This window comes from Mucor mucedo (assembly GCF_025094135.1).
Source record: "Mucor mucedo strain NRRL 3635 chromosome Unknown EV154scaffold_143, whole genome shotgun sequence".
NCBI lineage: Eukaryota > Fungi > Mucoromycota > Mucoromycetes > Mucorales > Mucoraceae > Mucor > Mucor mucedo.
Genome location: NW_026252427.1, coordinates 55,601 through 81,192, shown reverse-complemented (window position 1 = coordinate 81,192; position 25,592 = coordinate 55,601). Strand labels below are relative to the sequence as shown.

Genomic DNA, 25,592 nt, shown 5'->3' with positions numbered 1-25,592 from the left:
GGTTTCCTTTACAATAGACTACATGATTTCAAGTGGGGGGGAAAGGGAGGGGGGAAAAAAAGGTACAAATTTTTTTACGTCATCAATTTTTTTTTGGGGGCGCACGCAAAAAAAAAAAAAAAGGTGGTTTTTGGCCCGCTTTTTTAATTTCTTTTTTTTTTTTTTTTTTATTCAATTTGTAAATTATTAAATTGTTGACGAAATTGTATTGATCCGACTCTTTGATGACCTCTTGTGGTATCATAATTTGATTTGGTGTCCAACATAAGCTCACCTCGTTTTGCGGATTCAATCATTTGTTCTAGTTCTCTAATTCTGTCTTGATATCTGCCAACATCTTCACGCAATTCTTTGATATGATCCACCGACAGCTTCAAGATTGTTCCTTTATTAATAGCTCTTCCGTTTGCTCCAACTTGATTGCTCGATACTGACATTACATTCGAACTGGTAGGTGCAGAATCTAATAATCTTTCGGGTAAAAGTGTGCATAATTGTTTGTCGTTCCTAATACAATTCCAGTTGATTCCACTCCGACATCCAATGTGATACATGCTCTCTGAGCCACGCTTTATTTTTCCTTTTTTCAATAAACAAATATGTCCCTTTCTTCCCTATATCTTTCTAAGCCGCGCATCGTGGAGTAACTATGGAGAATATCAATCATCAACAACATGGTGAATCATCGCAACAACAACAACAACAATTATACACGCGAGAAGACGTTGAACGATTATTTAAAGAATTCAGACGTGAAGAGCAGAGAAACGCAGAGGAAGCATCACAAGGAGCACCCCTTCCTTTGGTCATATCATCCGAATTGGAAAGCTATAATACGCAACAATTACGAGACAACTTTAAAAGATACAGAAGACATATACAAAAATATCAAGATGAATACTGGACAATTGGAGAATCAATCGATAAACCACTCATCCCAGAACTTAAGAAGGCTACAATGGACGTATTCCAAACAGTTAGTACCCTATATAAGGGCTCAGAAAATACAAGAATCCAAGCAAGAGCAGCTACAGAAATCTTTGAACAATTATCATACCTGCAGAACAGAGTTCAATTTGCCTCAGAAGAAGACAGAGATATGTTCAAAAATACTATTGAGCAAGTCCAAAAACTATCAGTCTATGGCTGGGGATCAGCTTCTTTGCAAGACCGAGAAACCAAGGCTTTGGCTACCAAATATATACAACTACCAAACACCCTTAAACATTTGGCGTCAGGAGAAGATGAGGGAAAATCAAGAAACGCCTTTGGATCCGAATTCATACAGGAGCTTAACAAAGCAAGATTTGAACAGCAGGTCGTCAGGGGAGCAGCGTACAATGGAACGAGAGGACGCGGTAGTTTTAGAGGACGAAGTTTTGGACGTGGAGGATTCAGAGGATTTGGAGGAACTTATGGACATAGTGGATCCCGTGGAAGAGGTCAACATTTTCAACCAGGAGGACGGGGAAGAGGTGCCCCCTTCTCTCATCAACAAGACAACACCTCACCTCCAGCAACCAGCAACGAAGCCAACCAATAATTCAACAACAAGCTCAAGCTCAACAAAATTTACAACAACAACTACAACAACTCAATCGACAGCATCAACAACTCGCGAAGATACAACAACATCAACAACATCAACAACATCAACTCAATCAGGAACATCAAAAACCGAATCAGCAACATCAACATCAACAATTCAGGCAACAAAATCAAGAGCAAGAACGCCGAAATCAACAAAAAGAACGCCAAAATCAACAAGAAAGCACAAACAACCATTACGTTATTCCGGAAGACGGAATTTACCCAGGAGGTCGACTCAGCAAGTTTCAAGACAGGTGGAAGGAAATCACTCCTCATCCATGGCCATTATCAGTTGTATCCCAAGGTTATCAGCTCCAATTTGCAAAGAAACCAATTCCATGGAAATCTCATCGAATGAGGATGTCGTTGGAGGATCAGCAAGCAGTGGATGTAGCAGTCAAGAAATTTCAAGCCGCAGGAATAATAGAGGTGTCACCAACCCAAAACAAACAATTTCTGTCCAATCTGTTTACGATTCAAGAACCGAACAAGAGAAGACCAATCCTGGACTGTCAGAAGTTGAATCAGTTCATACAATGCAACCACTTCAAGATGGAGGGTGTTCCTGCCTTGCGGGATATAATAGAGAAGAACGATTACATTTGCAAACTGGATCTCAAGGATGCTTATGTAGTGGTCCCAATCCACCCCCAATCCAGGCCATACTTGACATTCGAAAACAAGAATGTAGTGTACCAATACAGATCCCTAGCGTTTGGACTCAGTGTCGCACCGAGAGTATTCTCAAAGTTGATGAGATATGCAATCGAACCATTGAGGAAACAAGGCTTTCGGCTGGTTTATTATCTGGACGACATTTGCCTGTTATCAAAATCAAAGATGGAAGCAGAGAATCTATGCAAGGTAGTAATCAAACATTTGGAATCGTTAGGATTTATGATAAATCGAGAGAAGAGTATACTGACCCCATCGCAATCACAGGAGTTTCTGGGGTTCCAATTCGACACAAAAAGGATGACCCTTTCAGTACCGCAGCAGAAGATAAAGAAGTTGATACAACGGGTGAGACAAGCTCAGAATTCGAAAGTTCCTCGGTCGTGCAGGTGGATAGCAAGCTTGCTTGGCAAGATGACTTCAGTAATACCGGCAATTGGAGAGGCTTTGCTTCACATACGGTATCTCCAGCGAGACCTGTCGAAGAGTCTGAAGGGGAATCGCCAGAGATGGGACAGCATATGCAACTTGTCAAAATTAAGCCAAGAAGAACTGAAATGGTGGCAGGAGTTCATGGTGTTAAAGAATGGCCTACCAATCCACAAGATTCAGATGAAGGATGCAAAGGTGACAATCTATGTCGATGCCTCAGACACAGGGTTTGGAGTGAGTTCACCTATGGTAACAACAGCTGGATTTTGGACTCAGGAGGAAAAAGAAAAATCAATCAATGTCAGAGAGTTGAAGACAATATATTTTGCCTTAAAGCTCCATGCCGTAAGATGCCAAAACTCTACAATAAGGATATTTTCGGACAGCATGACTGCATTGAAGTATACAACAAAAGCAGGGGGGACTACTTCTGTTTTTCTCCAGGATCTAGCACTGAAGATTCAGGAACTTTGCAACAAGTACAAGTTGGAAGTTCAATATCAACATATCCCGGGGGTTCTAAATGTAGCAGCGGACAAGTTGAGTCGGCTGAAGATGCCGTTATACGAGTCGACAATTCCAAGGAAAATGTTTCAACAAATTCAGCAGCAATGGGGACCACTAAAGATCGATGCCTTTGCTTCACACCACAATCACCAAGTAAAGAGATATTGGAGCTTAATTCCGGATCCAACTGCAGAAGCAACCGATGCCTTTCATCAAAGGTGGATGAAGAAGGGAATGTATTTGAATCCGCCATGGAAGTTGATTCCAAAGGTGATCCAGAAAATGAAGAAAGAGAAGATAACAAGAGCAGTACTAGTAACTCCGTATTGGCCAACCCAATTTTGGTTTCCTATGATCCTGAACCTGAGACACCTAGCTCCTCCTATAATCATGCAGAAGAACAAGAAATGGAAATTAGCCGCTTGGCTACTATCAACAAAGTGAGACAGAAAATAGGAATGAAGAAGAGAACAGCAAGGTTTTTGGAGAAGGCGATTAGACCAGCAACTCACAAGGCATATGACAATGGTTGGAAACGGTGGAAGAATTGGTGCAAGACTGAAGACAAAGATCCTGAAGATTACAATGTCAATAGCGTATTGGAATTTTTGGTACAGAACAACCAACTTTCCTACACATACTTAAATGGGTTAAGATCGTCAATTGCTTCGGTGTTCAAGGAGCTTCATCCCGAAAAAGATCCTATTGCAAAACAGCCTATTATACAAGATTTTTTTGCAGCAAAACGAAGGTCAGAAATAAGAATACCATCGCAACAAGATCTGGAAACATGGGACATGACAGTTTTAACGGATTACATAAAGCTGACGTATTTCAATACTACTAGTTTGGGGCTACAAAATTTACAACAAAAATCAGTGCTTTTGCTTTGTCTGGCGACAATGTGGCGACCTCGATCTGATATTGGACGTCTTCAATATAGGGATGTTACCCTGAGGTTCAGAGGAGACGGCTCGATAAAGACGCTATCAACTCTGGAGAGTGCGATTATACATGTAAGAACTCCAAAAGAAAGTCAAGTCAAATCCATACAACTTGGAAGATTGGAGATGGAGGATGTGTGTCCAGTGGCAACACTTTTTTGGTTCTTGGAAAAAACAGCTCATTTGAGGTCAGGCCTGTCAAAGGCGCACACTCTGTATCTGGCTTACATTGACAAGGAAAAATCCAAGGTATCATCGATTTGTCCTTCAACACTGGCAAACTGGGTTAAGGTAGCTATGCAAGAAGCGGGGATCGACACCAAGGTATACAAGCCTCATTCTATTCGGGCCGCATCAAGTACGAAAGCAGTTCAAGTGGGTAACAGTATTCAGGATGTTAAGACACATGCAAACTGGAGCTTAAATAGCAATACATTCGAGAAATATTACTATAAGCCTACGGCTCAAGAATCATCAAGTACCAAGATTACCAATTCAATTTTTTCAACGGAGAACAGTATCACATTGGATGTCGGAGTGGAATCAACTGGAATTGTATTAGGAACGACAAACAATACTATAGTTGATGAAACGAAGACAGAAAATGTGATACATGCCCGCCCTTGGTATAGACGTTTGTTTGGAAAAGACCAATAATTTAGTATCCCACCCAGGAAAAAAAAAAAAAAAAAAAATTGAATAGGTTTAGCTTAGCTAGAAAGATATAGGGAAGAAAGGGACATATTTGTTTATTGAAAAAAGGAAAAATAAAGCGTGGCTCAGAGAGCATGTATCACATTTTCTGTCTTCGTTTCATCAACTATAGTATTCTACATTTATAGATCAATAAAAAAAAACATGTGTACGTAACGCCCCATCCCACCCCCCTTCCTCCCCCTCTAACCCTTTTTTTTTTTTTTTTTTATATATGCATTTATATATATATATATTACCATGGATACGTTCGTTGATATTATCTCTTCTTCTTCTTTCAACTGCATTATGAGACTCTCTTCTCCGGCGTCTCTTTTCAAACATTTCTTGCAAGCTTTTTTATATATATATAAAAGATAATGAATATTTCTATTTATACATATTAAAGAAAAAGAAAAAAAAAACTTACTTTCTTTGTTGACCTTCATCCTCATCATTACCTGTAAAGCCATCAAGATGACTAGATGAGGTAGAGGGAGAGACGATCAAATCTCTGTTATTACCATGAAAGATAGGAGATTGACCAAAAGAGGAGCCATTTGAATCCATACTTGTTCCAAACCAGTTTTGTTGATTCTCGTTTGAAAAGGCCATACCTGCGTTACGATGTGAAGGAGGGCTCATGGCAGAAGCAACCGTACCAAATGAATTTTGACGTTGATGATAGTGTGATGGATTAAATAATCTGTTATTGTTGCGTTGTACTACAGGAACCGCTCCGACTGTTGTGTGTGGTGTACCCGACATACCTTGATTCGTAAAGTGATCACTTTCAAGGTTATAGTCTTGTTGATTGGGTGAGTACATTTTTATACTTTTATTTAAGAGAAAAGGGGAGGGTTAGAGAAAAATAAAAAGAATAAAGAAAAAAGGGAAAAAAATAAAAAATATCCCCTTTGTTTTCATTTTATTTTATCTTTGTGAAACTGCGTGAGAAATACATCCAAACAACAATAGTTATGACATAAGCAAATCAGCGGGCTCAAAGCATCATGCATCCAGGAGAGGAGAGCAAGAGAGAGTAAAGAGAGATGGAATATAAAAAAAAAAAAAAAAATGTGGAATTCGGCAGTTTAATTATTAATAATTTTATTAAAAGGCGCAGTTTCTTTATTTTTATCATCATCTCAAGACTACCAGTGATTAAGACTGGGATAAGCAACTACCTCTATTCGTTTGCTTAATTTTTCTTCCTCCCATTTATCAAAATAGTTTTTCATGGACTGTAATTGGTTGATATTGACAGTGGGTATGATATGAAAGATCTTGAGACTAGCAATAAATGAAGCTAGTTCTCTAAAGCTAGAATGTTCTGAATAAGGTACACCAAACAACTTGATGTTGCCTCGATCGTAATATGGTGAAATGTGAAGGGTTCGATCAGATGGCGGTAGGATGATGTGACTTAGGGGTGCTAATTTCATGTCCGATGTTTGTGAGCTACTCGACTTATACGTCCACCCCGTAGGTTTAAATGCAATTAAAGAATCAAAATGGGTCTGGTGATCTCTTAAATAATTTGACATGATCTGTTGACATAGAAACATGAGTAACACGTAAAAAAAAAAAATAACTTTCTTTTCTTTTTTGACATACATCACCACGGATATCTCTCAAAAACCCAACATGCACTTGTGCTTCCATTGGATTACTAGTCATCATGGACTTTAACTCTTCATCTTCTTGGCACAGTAAGATCTTGGCTTTTTTAGGTGAGGCGTATATTTTGCACTTTAACATTTTAGCAATATCTAATGCAGAAAATATTAAGCTTTTTGTATTATTGTGTAACAATAATAACTTACTAAAAAAGACTCGCTCTTTCCCGATTGTATATGTGCCTACAACAATCAACACTCGTGATTTATTCGGAGTACTTGATGGATTTAAGAGATTCATGGGATCAGGGGTTTTTTTTATCCAATTATCTAATAAGGAAGCTTTCTTTGTCTCTATTTCTTTTTCAGGATTCAACTCTCGCTTCACTAACTCACATACGGCATGGATACATTCTTCTTGAGCAGGAAAAGCATACTGAGGATTTAAATAAGTGGTATCTAGATATAAGCAATTGATGGGTGGATTGTCAGGTTGACGTATGAGAGGATGTAAACACATACGAGGGGATGCTCTAAAATCCCCCGTATGTAAATGGCGCACTTGAGAGCCATCCGGCATTTTTACAATAAATAGAAATAAAACAGAGCCTGGACAATGGTTAGCGTCGATTAAAGCAATCGTCACATTGGAACCGGGAATAGGATAAAGTTCATTCATGGGTAAAGGGTGAACATAACGACGATCCACGCCTAGTTCCTGTTTCACAAGATTCGCTGTCACTTGTGAGCAATAGATCGGCCCATGAGACCATTTGGATTTTAAACCACCGTAATGATCAGAGTGATAATGTGTTAAAAAATATCCATCACAGTCAGATATCTTTCCAAAATTAAATGCATCCACCGTAAATCGAGTGTCTAATACTAAATTTAGTATGCCAACATCATTGCTTTTTTTTTTTTTTTTTAAAAAAAAATGTTACCTCGCACACGTTTGTAAAATGGACACGGTCGCTGTTTGCTAATGGGTGGATTCAATGCGTTGTTCGTGCTTCTTTGTGACAAAGGTGTAACCACTGTACTTGATGATGAGAATAAACTTTTCCAAGATGATGGTAGTATCCTACTAAGCCCTGATGCGGCCTTAACAGTACTTTCATTATTATGCTGTACTACACCAGATGAAGTCACATCTTCTAATTTGACACTGTCCTCTCTCTCTTTACCCTTTTCCTCTAAAATCGTCTTGAAATTTTCTATCTGGTACAAATCATGAACATCGTTTTCTATCGGATAGTCCTCTGTCACAACATTCTCTATCATGTCGCATTGGTTCATCACAGTTTCTTTGGTTTCTACATTGTGCGCTTTTTGGCTGCTGTCAACTGCGCAGTCAGGTGTTGTCTCGTTTGACGTTCCGGCCTTTTCCTGTTGAGAGTCTAAGCAGCCATTGACATGAACCTCCATGGAAACTGATTCAACAGAGATCATGGTGCAGCAGAGTGGGCATTGCTCTTTTCTCGCTTCCAATGTTGACAATTGCTGCTCAATTTGGTCTTGGAATGCTGTCTTAATCTTTTTGTTGGGTGGTGATTTAAAGTATGAATCAATGGAGAAATACTTGGATTGAACAAGTTCTTCTTTACGGCCTTGTTTTCTCATGATACTGAACAACAATAAAGGTTTTTTTTTTTTTTCTGGAAAAAGAAGTACCTGTCTAGGTTGAAGAAAAAGGAAAAAAAAAAAAAAAAAGAATCGTCACAGAACGCTTTTTAATCTTGCGATTACTACTTCACCAGAGAAGCCCAATACCTAACTAGCATGATAGGTTTTGCAGGTATCTTTCAGAACAATTCAATACAAGATCTAGGTATAGTTTTAGCTAGAAATGATTGATCTGAGGGTTGGTTAGAATCCAATTGCAATCAGTATCCTTTAAATCGTAACTTTTAAATATAACAGGTAAATCTTCTCCAATCGTTAGTTTACAAATGCAATTGATTTACAGCATACTACTCTCGAGGACATCTTTGTTACCATCAAACCGTATTCGATTGTATGTAAGCCGACATTCTCTTATTTGTGGCCACGTGCTCTTTGATGGGCGCGAAATAATGCCTCTTCTGATATTTCATTTCCAATGATGCATTTTGTGCCTCCCGAGTTAAAATCATACATTGGCCTTGACAATACCAATGTGACCACTATTCCATTTTGTTTCATTATTTTGCAGTCCAGTTTGATGGTTTAGATACGAAATGAATTGACAAGTTGTGTATTGTTTCAAAAGGATGTCTCATATTGACTCGAAAAGAAAAAGTCACGGCTTACAATAAAAGAAAAAAAAATATTTTTTTTTTTATTTTCGTTATTTCTATCAATGTGTTGGGGGAGGAAATTGATATTTGAGAGGGTGAGAGCAAATAAAAATAAATCCAGAGATAAGAAAAAAGAAAAAAAGAGAAAGGGCTTATTGTTGGTAGGAAAAGACGTTCTTTAAATCTAAGGCAAGTTATCAGTTTTTTTTTTTTTTTTTTTTTTTTGAATTCTTTTTTTTAAAAAAAAAATCGACAGGTGTTTAACTTACATCCATCTTGTTGAGAGAGACGGTTAATGGCGTCGTCACCTTCAGCTTCTTTACGGATAAATCCGGAAAGAGCATAAGTAACAAAAGAGTTGGTGGCGCGACCTTCAGCATCAACATCAGCGATATTGAGTTGAATGGAAGCGTGATCCTTGGCAGTAATCAAGCGATTAGTGGCAGAGCTAAAAAAAAAAGTCATGGGGGTCAATTTAAATTCGCCCCTCGATCCTTTCAATGATCTTTACCACTTGCGGGGGATGTAGAGATCGATAATGCTACCCTCTGAGTTCTCCATTATGTTAGGTTTGTCCAAAAAGTTAAGGTAGGTTAAACCGGGAAAGGAAGTGAAAGAAAGAACTCGAATTTTTTTTTCATTTGCAATTTGTTTAAATTGCTGTAAAAAAAAATTTGTTGTAAAGGTTGCCACTCCGCTAAATTCTCCAGATTCATGTTACGAGCACAATACTTTACCCTCATAGACATAGCCTTGGCTTCAACTTTATGAATGAATGATTCAGTCCCAACGAGCATATGGCTTGATACGTCGAAAAAAAAAAAACTTGTCAAAAAATCAAATTTTGTGTAGCAATGCAATGATTCAGGTACATTTGACCAACATTTTAAATTTAAAATTACGATTAACAACCTATCCAATGAAATTCTTCCAGTCACGTGCTTTGTCACGTGAATATCACGTTTTTGGTCACGTGACTTTGGAAACGACCTTGAAATAAATAATAACCAGACATGTAGTGGTTATGATAAGGATCTGACTGTCTTTTATGTTTACCTTGTGTAGAGTACGAGAATAAACAATATATAAAATGATGGTTCAAGGAGACTGTAAAGACTTGATATCAGATTATACAAACAGAGAGAAGAGATTAAAATGCACTAGTAAGCAATGGAAAGCTGCCAAAGAAGTTATGTATCAAAAATAATAGAATATAAAAAATATAAACTAGGAAAAAGATAACCTTTATTCACTATCAATAAAATAAGCTTTTATAGCTGTCAAAAAAAAATATACACAAAAATATAAATACAAGATCAGATCGACCATTGTCAAACAAATAAATCATAAGTTAAAAATACGGATAAAATAAATGAAAGTATAAAAATAAAATGAGGGAATGAAAATAAATCAGATGTCAAAAATTCAAATAATAACATCCAAGAAATATTCAATACGACAATAGCTCCTCTTCTAACTGCGACAACTAGCAAAAACCGATTCTCTGGATTTATCAAAAATAGAAGATGGATTTCTCAAACTTGACGTGACTTCTAGAAAATTCATTCGGACTTTTAACACCAGATCTTCCCAGCGCAACAACAACAAGAAAAACAATTTATTCCTTAGACACCACTGAACTTCTTCCTCGCTCATTTCGACATTAACCTTCATAACACCTTCCAAAATCTTCAACCACCTTTCTCCTACTTCTTTACAATATATACTGTAAAACAAACACGTGAAAGTCACGTGTTTTAAGACTTCAAGCGAAACACAAGACCAAAATACGACCGTATCAAGTACCCCCCGCCGAGCTTGAAGTCCCACCTTTCAAAATGAAAGGTCAACAAAGCCAAAAGTATTAACACGAGAGTTCAACCACGACTGCAATTGTTCATTTGCCTTTGACACACCGACCTGTGGCACCATATGCTGAACCTCCTTGTTATACGCCTTTAGTAAGTCGCCATTCACTGCATGCTTCAACCTTAGACTATTCTTCCCAGTCAACCAGTAAGTACCATTTTGGTTCACCTTCATAACAGTATACGGTCCTAACCACTTATCAGAAAACTTAGTCGTTGGGACTACATCCTTCAACAAAACTTGATCACCAATATCAAACTTTTTACGAAAAACGACACGCCCATCATAACGCTCCTTAGCCTTCTTCTTTCGCTCATCTGACCTTAACCGCGCAATTTCACGAACTTGAGCCAATTTTTCTTCAACCAAAATAATTCTTTCACGCAATTCCTCTTCTTCTTCGCCAATGACAAAATCAATACGTGGAGCCACCCAAACAGCAGGAGTTCTCATTTCATACCCAAACAACATATAACTGGGAGTATAGCCAGTAGCAGAGTTCTTGGAAGTACGAATCACCATTAACGCCATGTCTACATACTTATCCCACTCAGCCGTATTTTCTCGATCTCTAGCAATCTTCGCTAACACCGAAACCAGAGTGTAGTTTAAACGTTCACACATACCATTACATTGAGGTCTATAGCTCGTCGTCATTATATTCCTACACCCAAGCTGTTTCAAAAATTCATGAACGTAAGTAGATATGAAATTTTGACCTCTGTCAGAAAGAATCCAACGTGGAACACCCCAATCCTTAACAATACTAAATAGAAATTCCCCCGTTGTTACTTCATTTATATCGGGTACAGCAACTGCAACAGGCCACCTCGTCAAGTAGTCAATACCAGTCAAAATATACTTGTTTCCACGCGTAGTAGATTGAAGAGGACCAATAGCATCAATACCAACCAAAACAAACGGATCCTTAGTAGTTTTGAATATGACACCCGGATTTGTACGAACATTCTTGATACGAGCACGAAATTGACAAGTATCACACGATTTAACCACAGACTCGACTAATTTACGACCATCATGCACCAAAAAATTCTTTACCACCTTATCCAACGTATTTGAGATTCCCAAATGACCTTCTTGATGTATGTCAGTTATTTTCTGTAAGGCGTTACCTTCATGTAACAACTCTCTTCCAGTTTTCTTTTCAATCAATACACCATCATCACCGATCATCAACAAATTTGCACGATAACGGATTCTTCGAGAAATATCCTTGGTAGCATCTTGCGGGTAGGACCCATCAGTCAGAAAATACAATAAAGCCAAATACCACGGTAAAGAGATTAACCCCATCACGACGAATACAGAAATACAATTAAACAACACCAATTTAAAGGGAGCTTTAATCCAGACTAGAAAATGAGAATATCTAGACAACTTGAGGGATGGATAATTTAAGGGAAAGGATCCAAAGTAAGAAGGCAAAGTGATTATAATATTTTAAAGAGAAGAATAAAGATAAATTTTATTTTAAATAAAAATGAGAACTATTTATACAATCTTAAATTATAAGATTCATTTCCAATTTTGATCGTGCCATTATTTTTTCTGTCAAAAATAATCAGACCACACAATGTTTTGACACATTATACTATCTTAATAATATCATCAAGATTACCAATCTCGAGATCCACAATTTTTCTTGACAAAGGATCTGCCGGATTTTGCTTCCCAGGACGATACCGGATCTCAAAATCATAATCCATCAAACACGCCGCCCATCTTGATAACTTGGGAGTACCCTTCGGATTAGCAAACACGTAGATCAGGGAGCTATGATCTGTAATCAGGATAAACTTCTTGCCCTTTAGCCAATGCTTGAAATATTTAACACCACAAACAACACTCAACGCTTCCAAATGGTGAATCGAGAACCTTGTTTCACTTCCGTGAAGACCACGAGAACCATACGATAAAACTTGCTCATTTCCCAGAGTTTCCCAGTCATCTACTTGACTCGCAATGAAAGAAATTCCCTTATTTGACGCATCACAAGAGACACATTGTACTGCCGTACGGAGAGGTGAGGATAGAATAGGAGCCGTAGCCAGAGCGTTCTTTAACTGATCAAAGGAGGATTGTTGTTCTGGACCCCATTCGAACACACAATTTTTCTTGGTCAATCTATTCAACGGTTCAGCAATTTCACCATATCGATGGACATATTTACGATAATATCCACTCAAACCAAGAAAACTTCTTATATCCGTAGCATTTTGAGGTTCAGGAAAATTTTTGATTTTGATTACGTTCCTTTCACCAGGACAATTTCCACTAGCACCAAGAACATGACCCAGATATTCGACCTTATCTTCGCCAAAATGACATTTCTTCCTTTTTAATTTCAGATTTGCCTTAGAACACGCCTCGAACAACAACTCCAGATGTTTCTTATGATCTTCCAAATTTTTTGAGTAGACCAAAATGTCATCCAAGAACACAGAACAGAAAACACCAATATATTCACGAAATATACTTGACATCACACGTTGAAATTGGCAACAACCATTCGTCAAACCTTGAGCGAGCCTCTTGTACTGAAAAGCACCTTTACTAGTAACAAAACCAGTCACCTCAGCGCCATCCTTGTCAAGCTCCAATTGATGATAACCACTGGTACAATCGAACGTAGAAAATACCTTTGCATCACCTACAGTTTCTATAAGTTCATTTACAGTAGCCGTAGGAAAGTTTTCCTTAATGATCATTTTATTTGCAGCTCGAAAATCTACAACAGGTCTCTTCACACCAGTTTCCTTTTTGTTCACCAGAAACAAACAACTTGACCACTCACCGTTTGACGGCTCAACAATACCAAGATCTAGCATTTCCTGCACATGAGCATCCACCAATTCTTGATCAGACCAACCCAAACGAAAAGGACGATGGCGAACCGGAACCGCCTTTTCAACAAGTCGTATCTTCGCCGAATAACCCTTGATGCACGTAAGTCCAGAAACTTCAGAAAAGCAATGTTTATATTTTTCAACAACACCTTTCAACGGCTCAATGACATTTGTAGAAATGTTGTTTGCATTGTACTCAAAATTTGCATTCTTGTCATAACCCAAGTCACCTTCTTCAGCATCAGGGATCAAATCATCCTCCAACGTGTTACAATATTTTTGACTTGACGCCACAGAAAAGATCTCTTGTTCTTCCTTGGACCTCTCAACACCACGAATAATTCTCGAGGTACGACCTTGAACACGCACAATACCCTTGGAAGTAGGAACCTTAATCTGCGAATTTTGAATATCCAAAGAAATACCATAGGCTTGGAACCAAGGAATCCCCAAAAGACAAATATCACTATCGGTGTTCATTTGAACCGCCATATGCTCAGGACGAATCTTGCCCCCAATACAGATAGGTACGTTCATAACCACATTTGACATGGAAGGAGTATTATTATTGTTGAAACCGACCAAATGCAAGTTATCACCATTAGGTACCAAACCCAACGAATTACAAATATTAGATCCTAAAATGGAAACCGAAGCACCCGTGTCAAAAACAGCCTCTAGCGATTTACCATTAATTTCGATAAAACCTCTCAAAGGCGAAGTAGACTTCATACGTTGCAGATCATAAGGATAACCATATACGGACTCTAACTCACTGAACTCCAAATCAGACACTTCACCAGAAAAAGAAGACGAATCATAATCAGACCCTTCCTCCAAATCAGAACCTGACAAATTACTTTCAGAGTCGACTTCATTTACAAACACCGTATTATCCACAGCTTCGCCAACGTTCGTTACATCATGGACACCAACATCCATCGCATTATTAAAACTGATATTTGGACCAAAAGGATAATTTGCATCTCCAACAACTACACCAGCACCAGGAATAGCATTAACACCACCAGAAGCACCAACACCACCAGAAACACCAACACCACCAGAAACACCTACACCACCAGAAACACCAACGCCACCAGAAATACGAACACCAGAAGACACCTTCTTCTTTACTTTACTTTCTTTGAGATAGCGAATACCATCAATCATTTCAGCTGCAGCTTCTTTATCTAATGAAAGCCACTCAGCAACAGAAATTCCTGATTCAGTACCCATCAACTTAGCCCAAATTTTTGATCTCTTGAATTTTACTGGGAGACGCCTAGCCTTCGGACGAGTCCTTTTCTTAACTAACTTCTTATTTCCAGTCAAGACCACAGGAACAGAAGGATTCACCCCAGGTTTCTCCAACTCAGAAGTAGCTCTTCTCTTCACACCATTCGCAAGAATTTCATTCGTAACGATACCACTCTTCGCTACTACCGTCTCCACCAGTTGTACTTCTTGGCCACCTTCTTGATTTATTGATTGAGGATTTAAATTTGTAGGAGCAACAGTCACCTCGTTTACTGTTGCTCGTTGCCTTTTCCCGCCTCTTCGGTACTTCCAATGGGAACCGCATTGCTACCAGTAGCAGGAGTAGACGAAACTTGATTTTGATCACGTAAGTACTTGGGGCATTCATATTTCTTATGTCCATCATCACGGCAATAGAAGCAAACAAAATTATTTCTTTGAGGAGCAGAACCATTTCCAACATAAGGAACATAGGGCTTAGGAGAAGCAGGCTTGGACGTAACATTTTCATTCAACTTAACAAGATTGATGCTGAGTTGTTCTAACTTGGCCACAAGAGAAGACATATCCGTGCTGGCAACACTAGCGGTATCCGAAAAATCATTTTTGAACGTATGATTTTGTGAAAAATCGGTTTTCAAATCACCAACAGGACCCGAACCAACAGCACCAAGACGAACAGGATCATACTTCAAGAAACTTTTCTCAATTTGCTTAGCCTTAATCTTAGCCGTTTCGAAAGAAACAGGAGTACCATCCTTTTCGACTTCAAATCCGATATTTGGACGAATAGCAGATAAAAATGTGCGAACTTGAAAAACTTGACTTTTGGTATCCAGCAACTCAAACAACTCTTCCATCTTCAAAGCAATGTCATCGATACTATCTTGCTCGCCTTGTTTCATGTTTTGCAAAGAAAACCACCATTTGTCTTCTTGGTCAACTAAATATTGTTTTTTAAACAATAGGACAAATTGGGACCAGGAAGTAGCCTTAATACCAACAACATTAAACCATGTTTCAGCCTTCTTTGTTAGATGATCACCAACCACGAAAAGAGCTTCTTCATCTGAAAGTTTAACGGATTTCTTATAGCGTTCCATTTTCTTCAGCCAAACATACGCTTCGTTTCCCATGTCTTCACCGACAACTGAGACACCCGAAAAATCCTTTGGCTCGACAATGCGCCAATTTGGTTTCTTGATAATTTCTACTTGATCAGAACTTGGAGGAGCCATTACAAAAATAATAAAGAGTACTATAAAACTTGAATACGAGTCAATAACCTTCTCTGGTAGATCGGACCACTTGATAAGGATCTGACTGTCTTTTATGTTTACCTTGTGTAGAGTACGAGAATAAACAATATATAAAATGATGGTTCAAGGAGACTGTAAAGACTTGATATCAGATTATACAAACAGAGAGAAGAGATTAAAATGCACTAGTAAGCAATGGAAAGCTGCCAAAGAAGTTATGTATCAAAAATAATAGAATATAAAAAATATAAACTAGGAAAAAGATAACCTTTATTCACTATCAATAAAATAAGCTTTTATAGCTGTCAAAAAAAAATATACACAAAAATATAAATACAAGATCAGATCGACCATTGTCAAACAAATAAATCATAAGTTAAAAATACGGATAAAATAAATGAAAGTATAAAAATAAAATGAGGGAATGAAAATAAATCAGATGTCAAAAATTCAAATAATAACATCCAAGAAATATTCAATACGACAATAGCTCCTCTTCTAACTGCGACAACTAGCAAAAACCGATTCTCTGGATTTATCAAAAATAGAAGATGGATTTCTCAAACTTGACGTGACTTCTAGAAAATTCATTCGGACTTTTAACACCAGATCTTCCCAGCGCAACAACAACAAGAAAAACAATTTATTCCTTAGACACCACTGAACTTCTTCCTCGCTCATTTCGACATTAACCTTCATAACACCTTCCAAAATCTTCAACCACCTTTCTCCTACTTCTTTACAATATATACTGTAAAACAAACACGTGAAAGTCACGTGTTTTAAGACTTCAAGCGAAACACAAGACCAAAATACGACCGTATCAGTTATCAGAAAGGGGAAGTGATGTAGTGGTTATCATATCTGCTTTGCATGCAGAAGGCCCCGGGTTCAAACCCCGGCTTCTCCATTCGTTTTTGCTTTTTTTTGCAAAAATTTAAAGTCATCCATTGTTGCTTCTTGTACGTCGTGAAAGCTTTGGGTAGCATGAAATACAAGTTATTTAGTTGAGCGATCGAGAAATGTTTTTCTATTACAAATTTGAATTATTCTATTTTGTATCTAATTTTTATTAAGATACTCAAAAAGGCATGACACTACATAGCTAGTGTATAATATTTTAGTGCATCAAGTAATATATGCAGAACAGATAAGAACGATAACCCGTTGAACAATAACAGGTTTAAAAGTAGAAGTGAAAAATTAAAAACCGTTATAGTTATGTAGCAAGATTTTGAAATGATTATGTTTGCATAAGGGTTTTTTTTATAACGATGATACTTTGCTAAAGTGTCACAAAATCAATTTTTTAACAAAGCATACAAAGATGAAATAATAGAAGTAGTTACTTTATTACAATAGATGACGTTGAGAGTTTAGGAATTGAAGGATTTTTGTGCTTCGCCCTTTTTTTCTTGAGCCTTACTACCAACCTCGCCAAACGTATTACCAGTAAGAGCGTTAACAGCACCTTTGACGGCACCAGTTACTTGGTCAGCAGCACCTTTAACATAGCCTGTAACATTGGCAGCGGTTTCTTCAACATGACCACTGTCGGCTTGCGTCTTGCCTCTGGATTCGAGGGATTCGTTACCTAGAGCATAGCCAGCACTTTCTTTAGCTTGACCAACGTATTGATTTTTTTTAGCTTCGGTTCTTGAGGGAGTAGACATTTTAGATAGAGAGAAAAAAAAAAAAAAGAAAACACCATTTGTGTTGTATTTATATATGATTTTTTTGGAAGGTTATTTTTATTTGGTCGTTTGTTGCTTCTTACAAGAATGTTGAAGTTAACTTTATGTATACCAATCACGTTAGTAGTTTTATTCAACAAGTATCCATCTAGTATTTTACAGAGAAAGCAGAATCATCGATACGTAATGATAAATGAGTACCCTGACAACAAAACCAAAAAGCAATTTGGAAAAGTTGTATGTTGTTTATTTTTTATGTCAATTTATGAAACGAACAAAAAAATATGAGTACTTATTTTCTTGCTTATAAACAGGTATAATATACAAGCTTACAAAGTAGTTTAGTATTTGTACAAAATAATATGATACCAAAATTTGAGTATTCTTCAAGTCACTCAGTGTAGCAAAAACAATATTTGTAATTAAAACAATATTATTCTTTAAAATGCAGAACTTTATAAAAAAAGCAGCACAAAGGGGTTGTCAGAATAATAGCTAACAAATTTTTAACTGATTTGTAAAAAGAAAGAAAAAAAAAAACTAATGGTTCATTTAAGGTAAATGTAATGAAAAGGAATTTATTTTTGGGTTAAAAGAAAAAAAAAAAAAAAAAAAGCCAAATATACTAGAGTGAGTAAATTTAAGCAGTAATACCGTAGGCGAGTTGATTTAAGCAGTGATACCATAGGTAGAGAAAGCAGTGGCAAACTTGGCATCAATGGTAGCGACGTAGGCCTGAGCACTTTCAAGAAGAGCTTCGGGAGTGACAGCAATCAAACATCCATCCAAGGTCTTGAGAAGACCGGCTAAAGCCTTAACATCAGTCTTGACAATGGCAGTAGCAAAAGCAACAGCAGCAAAGTCAGGCTTCTTGGCAATGATAGAGTCAAGAGAACCAGTAATGTCAGGAACAATGTTACCCACAAGGCCAAAGACAGCGGCAGCCTCTTCGTCAGTGACGGTAGTAGTAGTTGCACAACAAGCAGTGTTAGTGGTCTTGAGAAGAGCCTCAAGAGCTTGTTCAGTGCTATGGATGGCAGTGGCACCAGGGTAACCGGCAGCACTAGTGAAACCGTCAACCTATAAAAACGTAAGTATGTAAATTGCAGTGGAAATAACGAGTGGTACGTACAGCGGTCTTGAGCTCCAAGAGTTTAGCATCAGCACTGGTCAAACCGTTAATACAGCTTTGAACATTGTCACTGATGGCACGCTTGTTATGAGAAGCGGCATTGGCTAGAAAATTAAGAGACCTGTAAGCAACTATAATGTACCTTTTATGTTATGCTATTTGTAAAAATTACCAGAGAGAGCAAGGGTGGCAATAGTAGCTAAGATAGAGAAGGCACGCATATTGATTGTTGTAAAGAAGATTTGATGATTTTTAAAAAAAGGGATTACCCAAATATTTGTTTATTTATACAAAAAACCAAAAAAAAAAAAAAAAGGACGCAACCAAAACTCACTTTACGTGATACATGCGCCTCCAATATGAATTCAATATTATTCTAAAATATTTCGGATTCTGTTGATGTGTACATGGGAAAATAATAGCGTCAGATACATTACAAGAGAAAACCATATGCATTCCATGCTGTGCGTTCCTTCCTTCACCTGACTCGCGTAAGAAAAGAAAGTTGGTACCACATCCTTTGTGCGAGCAAAAAAAAAAAAAAAAAAAGTCTGTGCCGAGGGGCTTCTGCTACCAAGTATTATAAGACTCCAATGTCAAAATGTTGCACCGAATATTATATAAAGTTAGATGAATAAAAATCAAGCTATACTTACATTAGATGAAAAATTATACATAAACAAAAAAAGGTAGCCAAAAAAGTATCTAAGAGTTTGTCAATAAAAAGTGTCAATTATGCATAATTTCAAATCAAATATGTCAATCAGCCGTGTTCTTCTTTATGTCTAGAATTAGTTCTAATTTACTGCTTATTGTGGATAATATTTTCTGATTGGAGGTATGAGTGTGTTTCAATGGGAATAAAATAGATTTATTCATGGTTTCAAGAGCTGGTTACATTTCTGACTTGCCTTTTTTTATTAAACATAAAAAATTTGATGAGTAAATAGTAACACGTTGTACAATACCCGCATTTAAGGAACATGCTTCTATTCTTATACAGTATCATTAAAGAAACTACACAAACAAGAAAAGAATGTCACACCTAAGATATAAAATATGTACCCGCGTATTAACACGGTATAATTACTTTGTATTTCCATCTACTACGTGTAACAATTCAATATTGAAATGATCGGTATCACTATAAATCTATTGGCTGATAAATATTATTACGCTCACTTCTTAATCTTACCGATGGGAAGACTCTAAGCCGAAAATTTTTATTGTGAGATTGCAACATATAATTGACTGCATAGTGAAAAAAATGGGAGACAAGGATACGTTTGACATTAGAGCATTCTGAATAATGCTAATTTTTCCAGTCTGTGATTTATTATAGATTATTTTTCTTACAAAATAGAATGATGTTAATTTTAAGTAACAAAGAGCTATCCGCTTTCTTAACAAAGTAATTTTTTTAAAGAGAGCAATTAAGCCCAATCATTGATAAAATTACAAAACGTCATGTGTATATTTTAGTAATGTGCAATAATACTGTTCTATGTCAGATTATATAAAATCTTAGAGCTTTAACAAAAAGTTTAGACACGATAATATGAGTAACGGACGTGCAGTATAAGTTTGTCAATTATGGTATAGGGTAGAGTATCAACAAAAATTAACAACAGCTTGTTTAAATAATGAAATAACCAACTAGATTAAATATTGTTGAAGTCGATTTCTTTTATTTATTGTTTTTTTAGAAAAAAAAAAAAAAAGCCAAATATACTAGAGTGAGTAAATTTAAGCAGTAATACCGTAGGCGAGTTGATTTAAGCAGTGATACCATAGGTAGAGAAAGCAGTGGCAAACTTGGCATCAATGGTAGCAACGTAGGCCTGAGCACTTTCAAGAAGAGCTGCGGGAGTGACAGCAATCAAACATCCATCCAAGGTCTTGAGAAGACCGGCTAAAGCCTTAACATCGGTCTTGACAATGGCAGTAGCAAAAGCAACAGCAGCAAAGTCAGGCTTCTTGGCAATGATAGAGTCAAGAGAACCAGTAATGTCAGGAACAATGTTACCTACAAGGCCAAAGACAGCGGCAGCCTCCTCGTCAGTGACGGTAGTAGTAGTTGCACAACAAGCAGTGTTAGTGGTCTTGAGAAGAGCCTCAAGAGCTTGTTCGGTGCTATGGATGGCAGTAGCACCAGGGTAACCGGCAGCACTAGTGAAACCGTCAACCTATAAAAACGTAAGTATGTAAATTGCAGTTGAAATAATGCGTGGTACTTACAGCGGTCTTGAGCTCCAAAAGCTTAGCATCAGCACTGGTCAAACCGTTGATACAGCTTTGAACATTGTCACTGATGGCACGCTTGTTATGAGAAGCGGCATTGGCTAGAAAATTAAGAGACCTGTAAGCAACTATAATGGACCTTTTATGTTATGCTATTTGTAAAAATTACCAGAGATAGCAAGGGTGGCAATAGTAGCTAAGATAGAGAAGGCACGCATACTGATAATTGTTTTGAATATTTTGATGATTCGAAAAAAAGGGACGCCCACATCTCTCTATTTATACAAAAAAAAAAAAAAAAAAAAGACGCAACGCAACTTAGCGTTACATGTTGTAGATGCGCTTCCGATAAAAATTCAACTTGACTTCAAATTATTTTTAATTCTGCTCATGTGTACATGGGAAAATAACAGCCTGTCTAATATCTTCCAAGAGAAAACCATATGTACTTCATGCTGTGTGTTTCTTTTTTTTTTCACCTGACTTGCGTAGGAAAAGTGAGTCCGTACCACATCGGTCTGTACGAGGCAACAAAACTTCCCTGCCGAGACAAGGAGGGGTTTTCTACTAGTTTTTTTAAAGTTTCAATGGTAAAATACTGTTTCGACAAGTTGATAGTGCTAGATGAATGTTTAAAAAGCTATGCCTATACTAGTTGGAAAAGTATATAAAAGAGAACTCTAATAACATATATCATTTGTAGACATTTAACTCCAAGTCAAATATGTCGATCAATTATAGTTACCATTATGTTCAAATTATTTCATTTGACTAGTTTTCTGTGGATGAGAAAATTTAATTGAAAGCATATGTGTTTCAGTAGTTACTAAATGGTCTCATCAATGGTCTACAATGATCGGTTACATTTCTGACTTGCTTTTTCTGTTTATTATCCATACAAATAGTATAACTACACACAGTAGCACGTTGTACAATACCCCGTATTGTTGAAGAAATATGGCTTTACTTGCTTGTAGTACATCAATGCAAAAATTACTTAAATTGGAAGGTTACCTCACATAAATTACAGAACTTTGTTTTCAGGTACGACATATTAACCGAGTTACAAAGGGCATGTGTAGTATGTATCTACTTGAGGCCGCAACTAAATCATACAAGTGTAGTTGGTATATTTAATTCCGAAAACAAAAGACAAAGTAAAAAAAAAAAAAAACAATATTGTAAACTCGAAAGCCACAAATACTTCCATGGGCAAGAGGAATTTGATCAATAATCGAAAAAAACTATGACGCACAGCCTTCTTTTCGTAATTATTTCACAGAAATTCATTGCGAAATTTTCAATGGAATACACCTGTGAATTCGGGTATTTGATCGGTCGAATATACGATCACCTTATTTTTTTTGTAGCAACTACATTTGTGGTGTCAAGGCTGTACATAATAGGAGAACGTCTGCTCCTATATATGACTAAGTATTGTTTAAGATGGCATCTATTGTCAACTAGTAATATAGTTACTGGTGCGTATAGTTTAAAGTTAAACTTTATTAGGAAGTTACGTTACCATGCTGTATGACGGCATTCTACAATGAGTTTTTAAAAATAAATACAATATAATCCAAAGACAGAGCGTGCTAGATTCCTTTGCTTTCACATTGAACAAAGTTGTACAGTGCTTGGCAATTTATAATTAATGTATAGTCAAGTGAATATGTTTCGAAATCACACAAGACTACGCATGTGTATCTCATAGTCGGGTTCTATGCGAGGCAGAGCATGTCTAACTTAAATTCGGTATCACGCATCAATCAGGCCAATTAAATACAATTACTATGTATGTATTCGGAATTATAAGCAAGCCATAAAATAGGAATGTGTACAAGGATAATGAATGATGCAATAGTGTTTATTCTAAAGATTTGAGGGTTATGTCCAGTGACCCACCTTAATTATACTTAATTGACATTGGTACTTGAATAGTTAAAAGTACATCTGACGTGTACAAAAACATTGCAATTGATATAGAATAATTTAAAAGTGCTCTTATACACTGGCTAGACACTTTCAGTTATGTTTATACGTAACACTGAGCGATAATGTTATTTGCTGACTATTTATGACGATAAAATTAGAGTCTGCACTTGGTTAAAAGCAGCATTAAATCGAGACCACATCAATTCGGTTATCAATCAATCCTTTATTTACACAAAGCAACCATTTAGTACAGTTTCTTTGTATCAAGCGGAAGAATAGCGCTAATTTTGATTGCAACAAAGTAATGTTAAAAAAAAGTGCTCCGGAGACGCGAACAAACCGGATTCAAGTTACACATATTATGCTAATAGGTAAATAGTCTTACTTTTTATTCGTAGCCAGAATAGATCAGTGAAAGTTAATTGCATAGAATCTATTTCATGGTTTACGTTCCAGTCTGGAAAGCTATACAGATGATGTGGATCCCGTAACGTCAAAGGAGCATAAATTTAATGTCCACCTAATTCCGACCAATGATATAGAAATTAGTTTCCAACAAAGTTTGAATTTTCCCCAAAGAAAAAAAAGGCTTTTTTTATACTCTTGAAAAAAAAACAACATTAGTAACATGTCAAAGTTACTCACTTTCTTGGCTTTGGGCACCATGGCATCATATGTATCTGCTGAAGAAAAGACACCAGTTGAAGGTAATAACGCGCCCGCGAAAACATTTTTTTTTTATTCATCATCATCTCATCTTTGTCACGTTTAGCTCCTATTGTTGATGAAATTATGACCAGACGTAAGTGTAAACAGAATGCTGTAAAATGGCGGTGGTATTTATTATAATTTAGCTTTTACTGTCTATGATTTCCAAATGGAAATTGTGTTGAGTGCAACCTTTCTTGTATACTTGTTAGTTTGGTATAAAGGAAAAACCAGCAACTTGGCTTCAGCCAAAAATTGGTAAGAGATAACTATTGGTCGTTGGTAGATATGATGGGGCTGACAGATAGTAGGTTGAATGGCCAAATTGATTACCTTGAGGAGCAATTTTGCCTTGTTGGAGATAAATTGACAAATGAAAAGTCAGTTTTGATGATGGACGGTCCCGCTGATTATCTCTTGTACACCTCTGGTAGACGTAACGTGCAATTTGGCCACTGGTGGCTTAAAATGAAGCCTAGAAACGATATTTTGACTTATTTCTCAACTCAACTTCTTTCCTTAACCGGATACGCTAAACCTGCTAATGATAGAGTCGTAAGTAAATGGAGAGAAGATGGATGAGAGGGCAGGAGAGAGAAAAATAAATGAAATGTAACTCATGTTTTTTTAAAAAGGCTTTGACTATGGCTTTGGATAAGGCTTTGCCTGAAAAGTTTGTTTTTGCTGTCATCAAGAAGGAATTAGCTACCGATTTGCACAAGAAGCGATTTGATTTAGTAAGAGATACAAAAAAAAAAAAAAAGCACTGGGAAAAGATATTAACAATAAGCGTATAGAAACGTTTTGGTAAAATTGCCTCCAGCAATATTATTCCTTCCAACTTGATCATCTATTCAGAATCTCAAAAGTTGGCCGATATCCTTTTGGCTGGTAGAATTGGCGAGATCATTGCTGAAAGCTCTGATCGTCTTGAATCTTTGATTGTTTCCAGTTTACCTGCCGAACAGCCTGAAATGTAATTTTTTTCTTTTGCATAAATCCTAAAACAGACTAACTGATTCTTTTTTTGGAATGCAGGTATGAGTCTGACAGCTTCCTTACAATGTCTCTTGAATTTTTGATGCCTGGAACTTCTGAATTTGACCCTCTTGTTGAGCTTGCCTGTGAACTTCCTGACGTTATCAGCCAATTAAGACTTACCGGTGATGTCCGTTCCAAAATCAACAAGAACCGTGAAGAATTAATCAAGGAATACTCCAAGAAGGCTGCTGCTGATCGTGCTGAAGAAATGCAAAGAAAGAAGGCTGAAGCCAAACGTCTCGAAGAGGAACGCGTAAAGAAGATGAGCCCTGCCGAACAGCGTAAATGGGATGAGAAGGAACGTATTCGTGCTCAAAAGAAGCTCCAAAAGAAGAGAAAGGCATAGAGAAAAATCTAACATGTAATAATATAATAACAACTTTATTTTGAGATGAAATAAGAAAGACGCAAGTTATAATAATGGTAGTGGTAGTGATAGTAGTGGTGGTGGTGGGGGATATACTGTTTTTGATCTACTTGGGATTGGTGCTGTTGAATCTCTTGAGATGCTCATCTGCGATTTCCCAAGCAGGCTTATCTGTTTCGGCAGCCTCACGCATGAGATCCATAAATTGTTGACCTCTTTCGCGATTGAGTACCTTCAAAGCTTCGTATTCCTTTCTTAAAGCAGGATCTAAACGCTGGTAAGGAAAGAATGTTAGGACTTGTGGGGTTTTATTCGGATCACAACAAACCTTCTTAATAGCTTCCTCATCAGGAACAGTGTATTTCATGAGGGCATAACCACTACCGATGATGGTGGTCATGTAAACAAAAACTTTGAATTCGTTTGCCATTATTAATGTAAGGAGGAATAATACAACAATAAACCGGGGTCAAAAAAAAA

General features: G+C 37.0%; 9 protein-coding genes and 1 non-coding gene across 10 annotated transcripts; 2 read left to right on the top strand and 8 right to left on the bottom strand.

The window, feature by feature from the left end:
- Positions 1 to 157: 157 nt before the first annotated feature.
- On the bottom strand, positions 158 to 545 carry EV154DRAFT_525620 (uncharacterized protein). Its single transcript, XM_051603302.1, has 2 exons — positions 523 to 545; positions 158 to 450 (listed from the first exon to the last, which is right to left on the bottom strand). Exon 2 carries the CDS (start codon positions 435 to 437, stop codon positions 168 to 170), a length of 270 nt encoding a protein of 89 aa, XP_051452555.1. The 5' UTR covers positions 438 to 450; positions 523 to 545; the 3' UTR covers positions 158 to 167.
- Positions 546 to 4,884: 4,339 nt separating this feature from the next.
- Positions 4,885 to 5,832, bottom strand: EV154DRAFT_63045 (uncharacterized protein). The gene is made up of 3 exons (XM_051607698.1): positions 5,272 to 5,832; positions 5,102 to 5,196; positions 4,885 to 4,978 (listed from the first exon to the last, which is right to left on the bottom strand). Exons 1-3 carry the CDS (start codon positions 5,667 to 5,669, stop codon positions 4,965 to 4,967), a joined length of 507 nt encoding a protein of 168 aa, XP_051452554.1. The 5' UTR covers positions 5,670 to 5,832; the 3' UTR covers positions 4,885 to 4,964.
- A 163-nt stretch (positions 5,833 to 5,995) lies between these two features.
- On the bottom strand, positions 5,996 to 7,744 carry EV154DRAFT_429534 (DNA repair metallo-beta-lactamase-domain-containing protein; the record flags this gene model as incomplete). The annotated part of the gene is made up of 4 exons (XM_051596471.1): positions 5,996 to 6,391; positions 6,459 to 6,613; positions 6,668 to 7,339; positions 7,405 to 7,744. The coding sequence occupies 4 exons, from the start codon at positions 7,742 to 7,744 to the stop codon at positions 5,996 to 5,998; spliced, it is 1,563 nt and encodes a 520-aa protein (XP_051452553.1).
- Positions 7,745 to 8,891: 1,147 nt separating this feature from the next.
- On the bottom strand, positions 8,892 to 9,300 carry EV154DRAFT_429564 (30S ribosomal protein S21e; the record flags this gene model as incomplete). The annotated part of the gene is made up of 3 exons (XM_051596472.1): positions 8,892 to 8,923; positions 9,009 to 9,187; positions 9,251 to 9,300. The coding sequence occupies 3 exons, from the start codon at positions 9,298 to 9,300 to the stop codon at positions 8,892 to 8,894; spliced, it is 261 nt and encodes an 86-aa protein (XP_051452552.1).
- Positions 9,301 to 16,831: 7,531 nt separating this feature from the next.
- Positions 16,832 to 16,904, top strand: EV154DRAFT_t125. Its single transcript has one exon. It is a non-coding gene; the product is annotated as a tRNA-Ala (tRNA).
- A 466-nt stretch (positions 16,905 to 17,370) lies between these two features.
- Positions 17,371 to 17,667, bottom strand: EV154DRAFT_472315 (uncharacterized protein; the record flags this gene model as incomplete). Its single annotated transcript, XM_051597903.1, has 1 exon — positions 17,371 to 17,667. The coding sequence occupies one exon, from the start codon at positions 17,665 to 17,667 to the stop codon at positions 17,371 to 17,373; it is 297 nt and encodes a 98-aa protein (XP_051452551.1).
- Positions 17,668 to 18,279: 612 nt separating this feature from the next.
- EV154DRAFT_555624 (uncharacterized protein) lies at positions 18,280 to 19,047 on the bottom strand. Its single transcript, XM_051605289.1, has 3 exons — positions 18,993 to 19,047; positions 18,821 to 18,924; positions 18,280 to 18,768 (listed from the first exon to the last, which is right to left on the bottom strand). Exons 1-3 carry the CDS (start codon positions 19,039 to 19,041, stop codon positions 18,358 to 18,360), a joined length of 564 nt encoding a protein of 187 aa, XP_051452550.1. The 5' UTR covers positions 19,042 to 19,047; the 3' UTR covers positions 18,280 to 18,357.
- Positions 19,048 to 20,526: 1,479 nt separating this feature from the next.
- Positions 20,527 to 21,285, bottom strand: EV154DRAFT_525603 (uncharacterized protein). Its single transcript, XM_051603301.1, has 3 exons — positions 21,231 to 21,285; positions 21,059 to 21,162; positions 20,527 to 21,006 (listed from the first exon to the last, which is right to left on the bottom strand). Exons 1-3 carry the CDS (start codon positions 21,277 to 21,279, stop codon positions 20,596 to 20,598), a joined length of 564 nt encoding a protein of 187 aa, XP_051452549.1. The 5' UTR covers positions 21,280 to 21,285; the 3' UTR covers positions 20,527 to 20,595.
- A 2,553-nt stretch (positions 21,286 to 23,838) lies between these two features.
- EV154DRAFT_62914 (uncharacterized protein) lies at positions 23,839 to 25,155 on the top strand. Its single transcript, XM_051607697.1, has 5 exons — positions 23,839 to 23,962; positions 24,016 to 24,259; positions 24,340 to 24,441; positions 24,502 to 24,680; positions 24,743 to 25,155. The coding sequence occupies exons 1-5, from the start codon at positions 23,874 to 23,876 to the stop codon at positions 25,089 to 25,091; spliced, it is 963 nt and encodes a 320-aa protein (XP_051452548.1). The 5' UTR covers positions 23,839 to 23,873; the 3' UTR covers positions 25,092 to 25,155.
- EV154DRAFT_606584 (uncharacterized protein) lies at positions 25,145 to 25,587 on the bottom strand. The gene is made up of 2 exons (XM_051607553.1): positions 25,441 to 25,587; positions 25,145 to 25,386 (listed from the first exon to the last, which is right to left on the bottom strand). The coding sequence occupies exons 1-2, from the start codon at positions 25,540 to 25,542 to the stop codon at positions 25,219 to 25,221; spliced, it is 270 nt and encodes an 89-aa protein (XP_051452547.1). The 5' UTR covers positions 25,543 to 25,587; the 3' UTR covers positions 25,145 to 25,218.
- Positions 25,588 to 25,592: the final 5 nt, after the last annotated feature.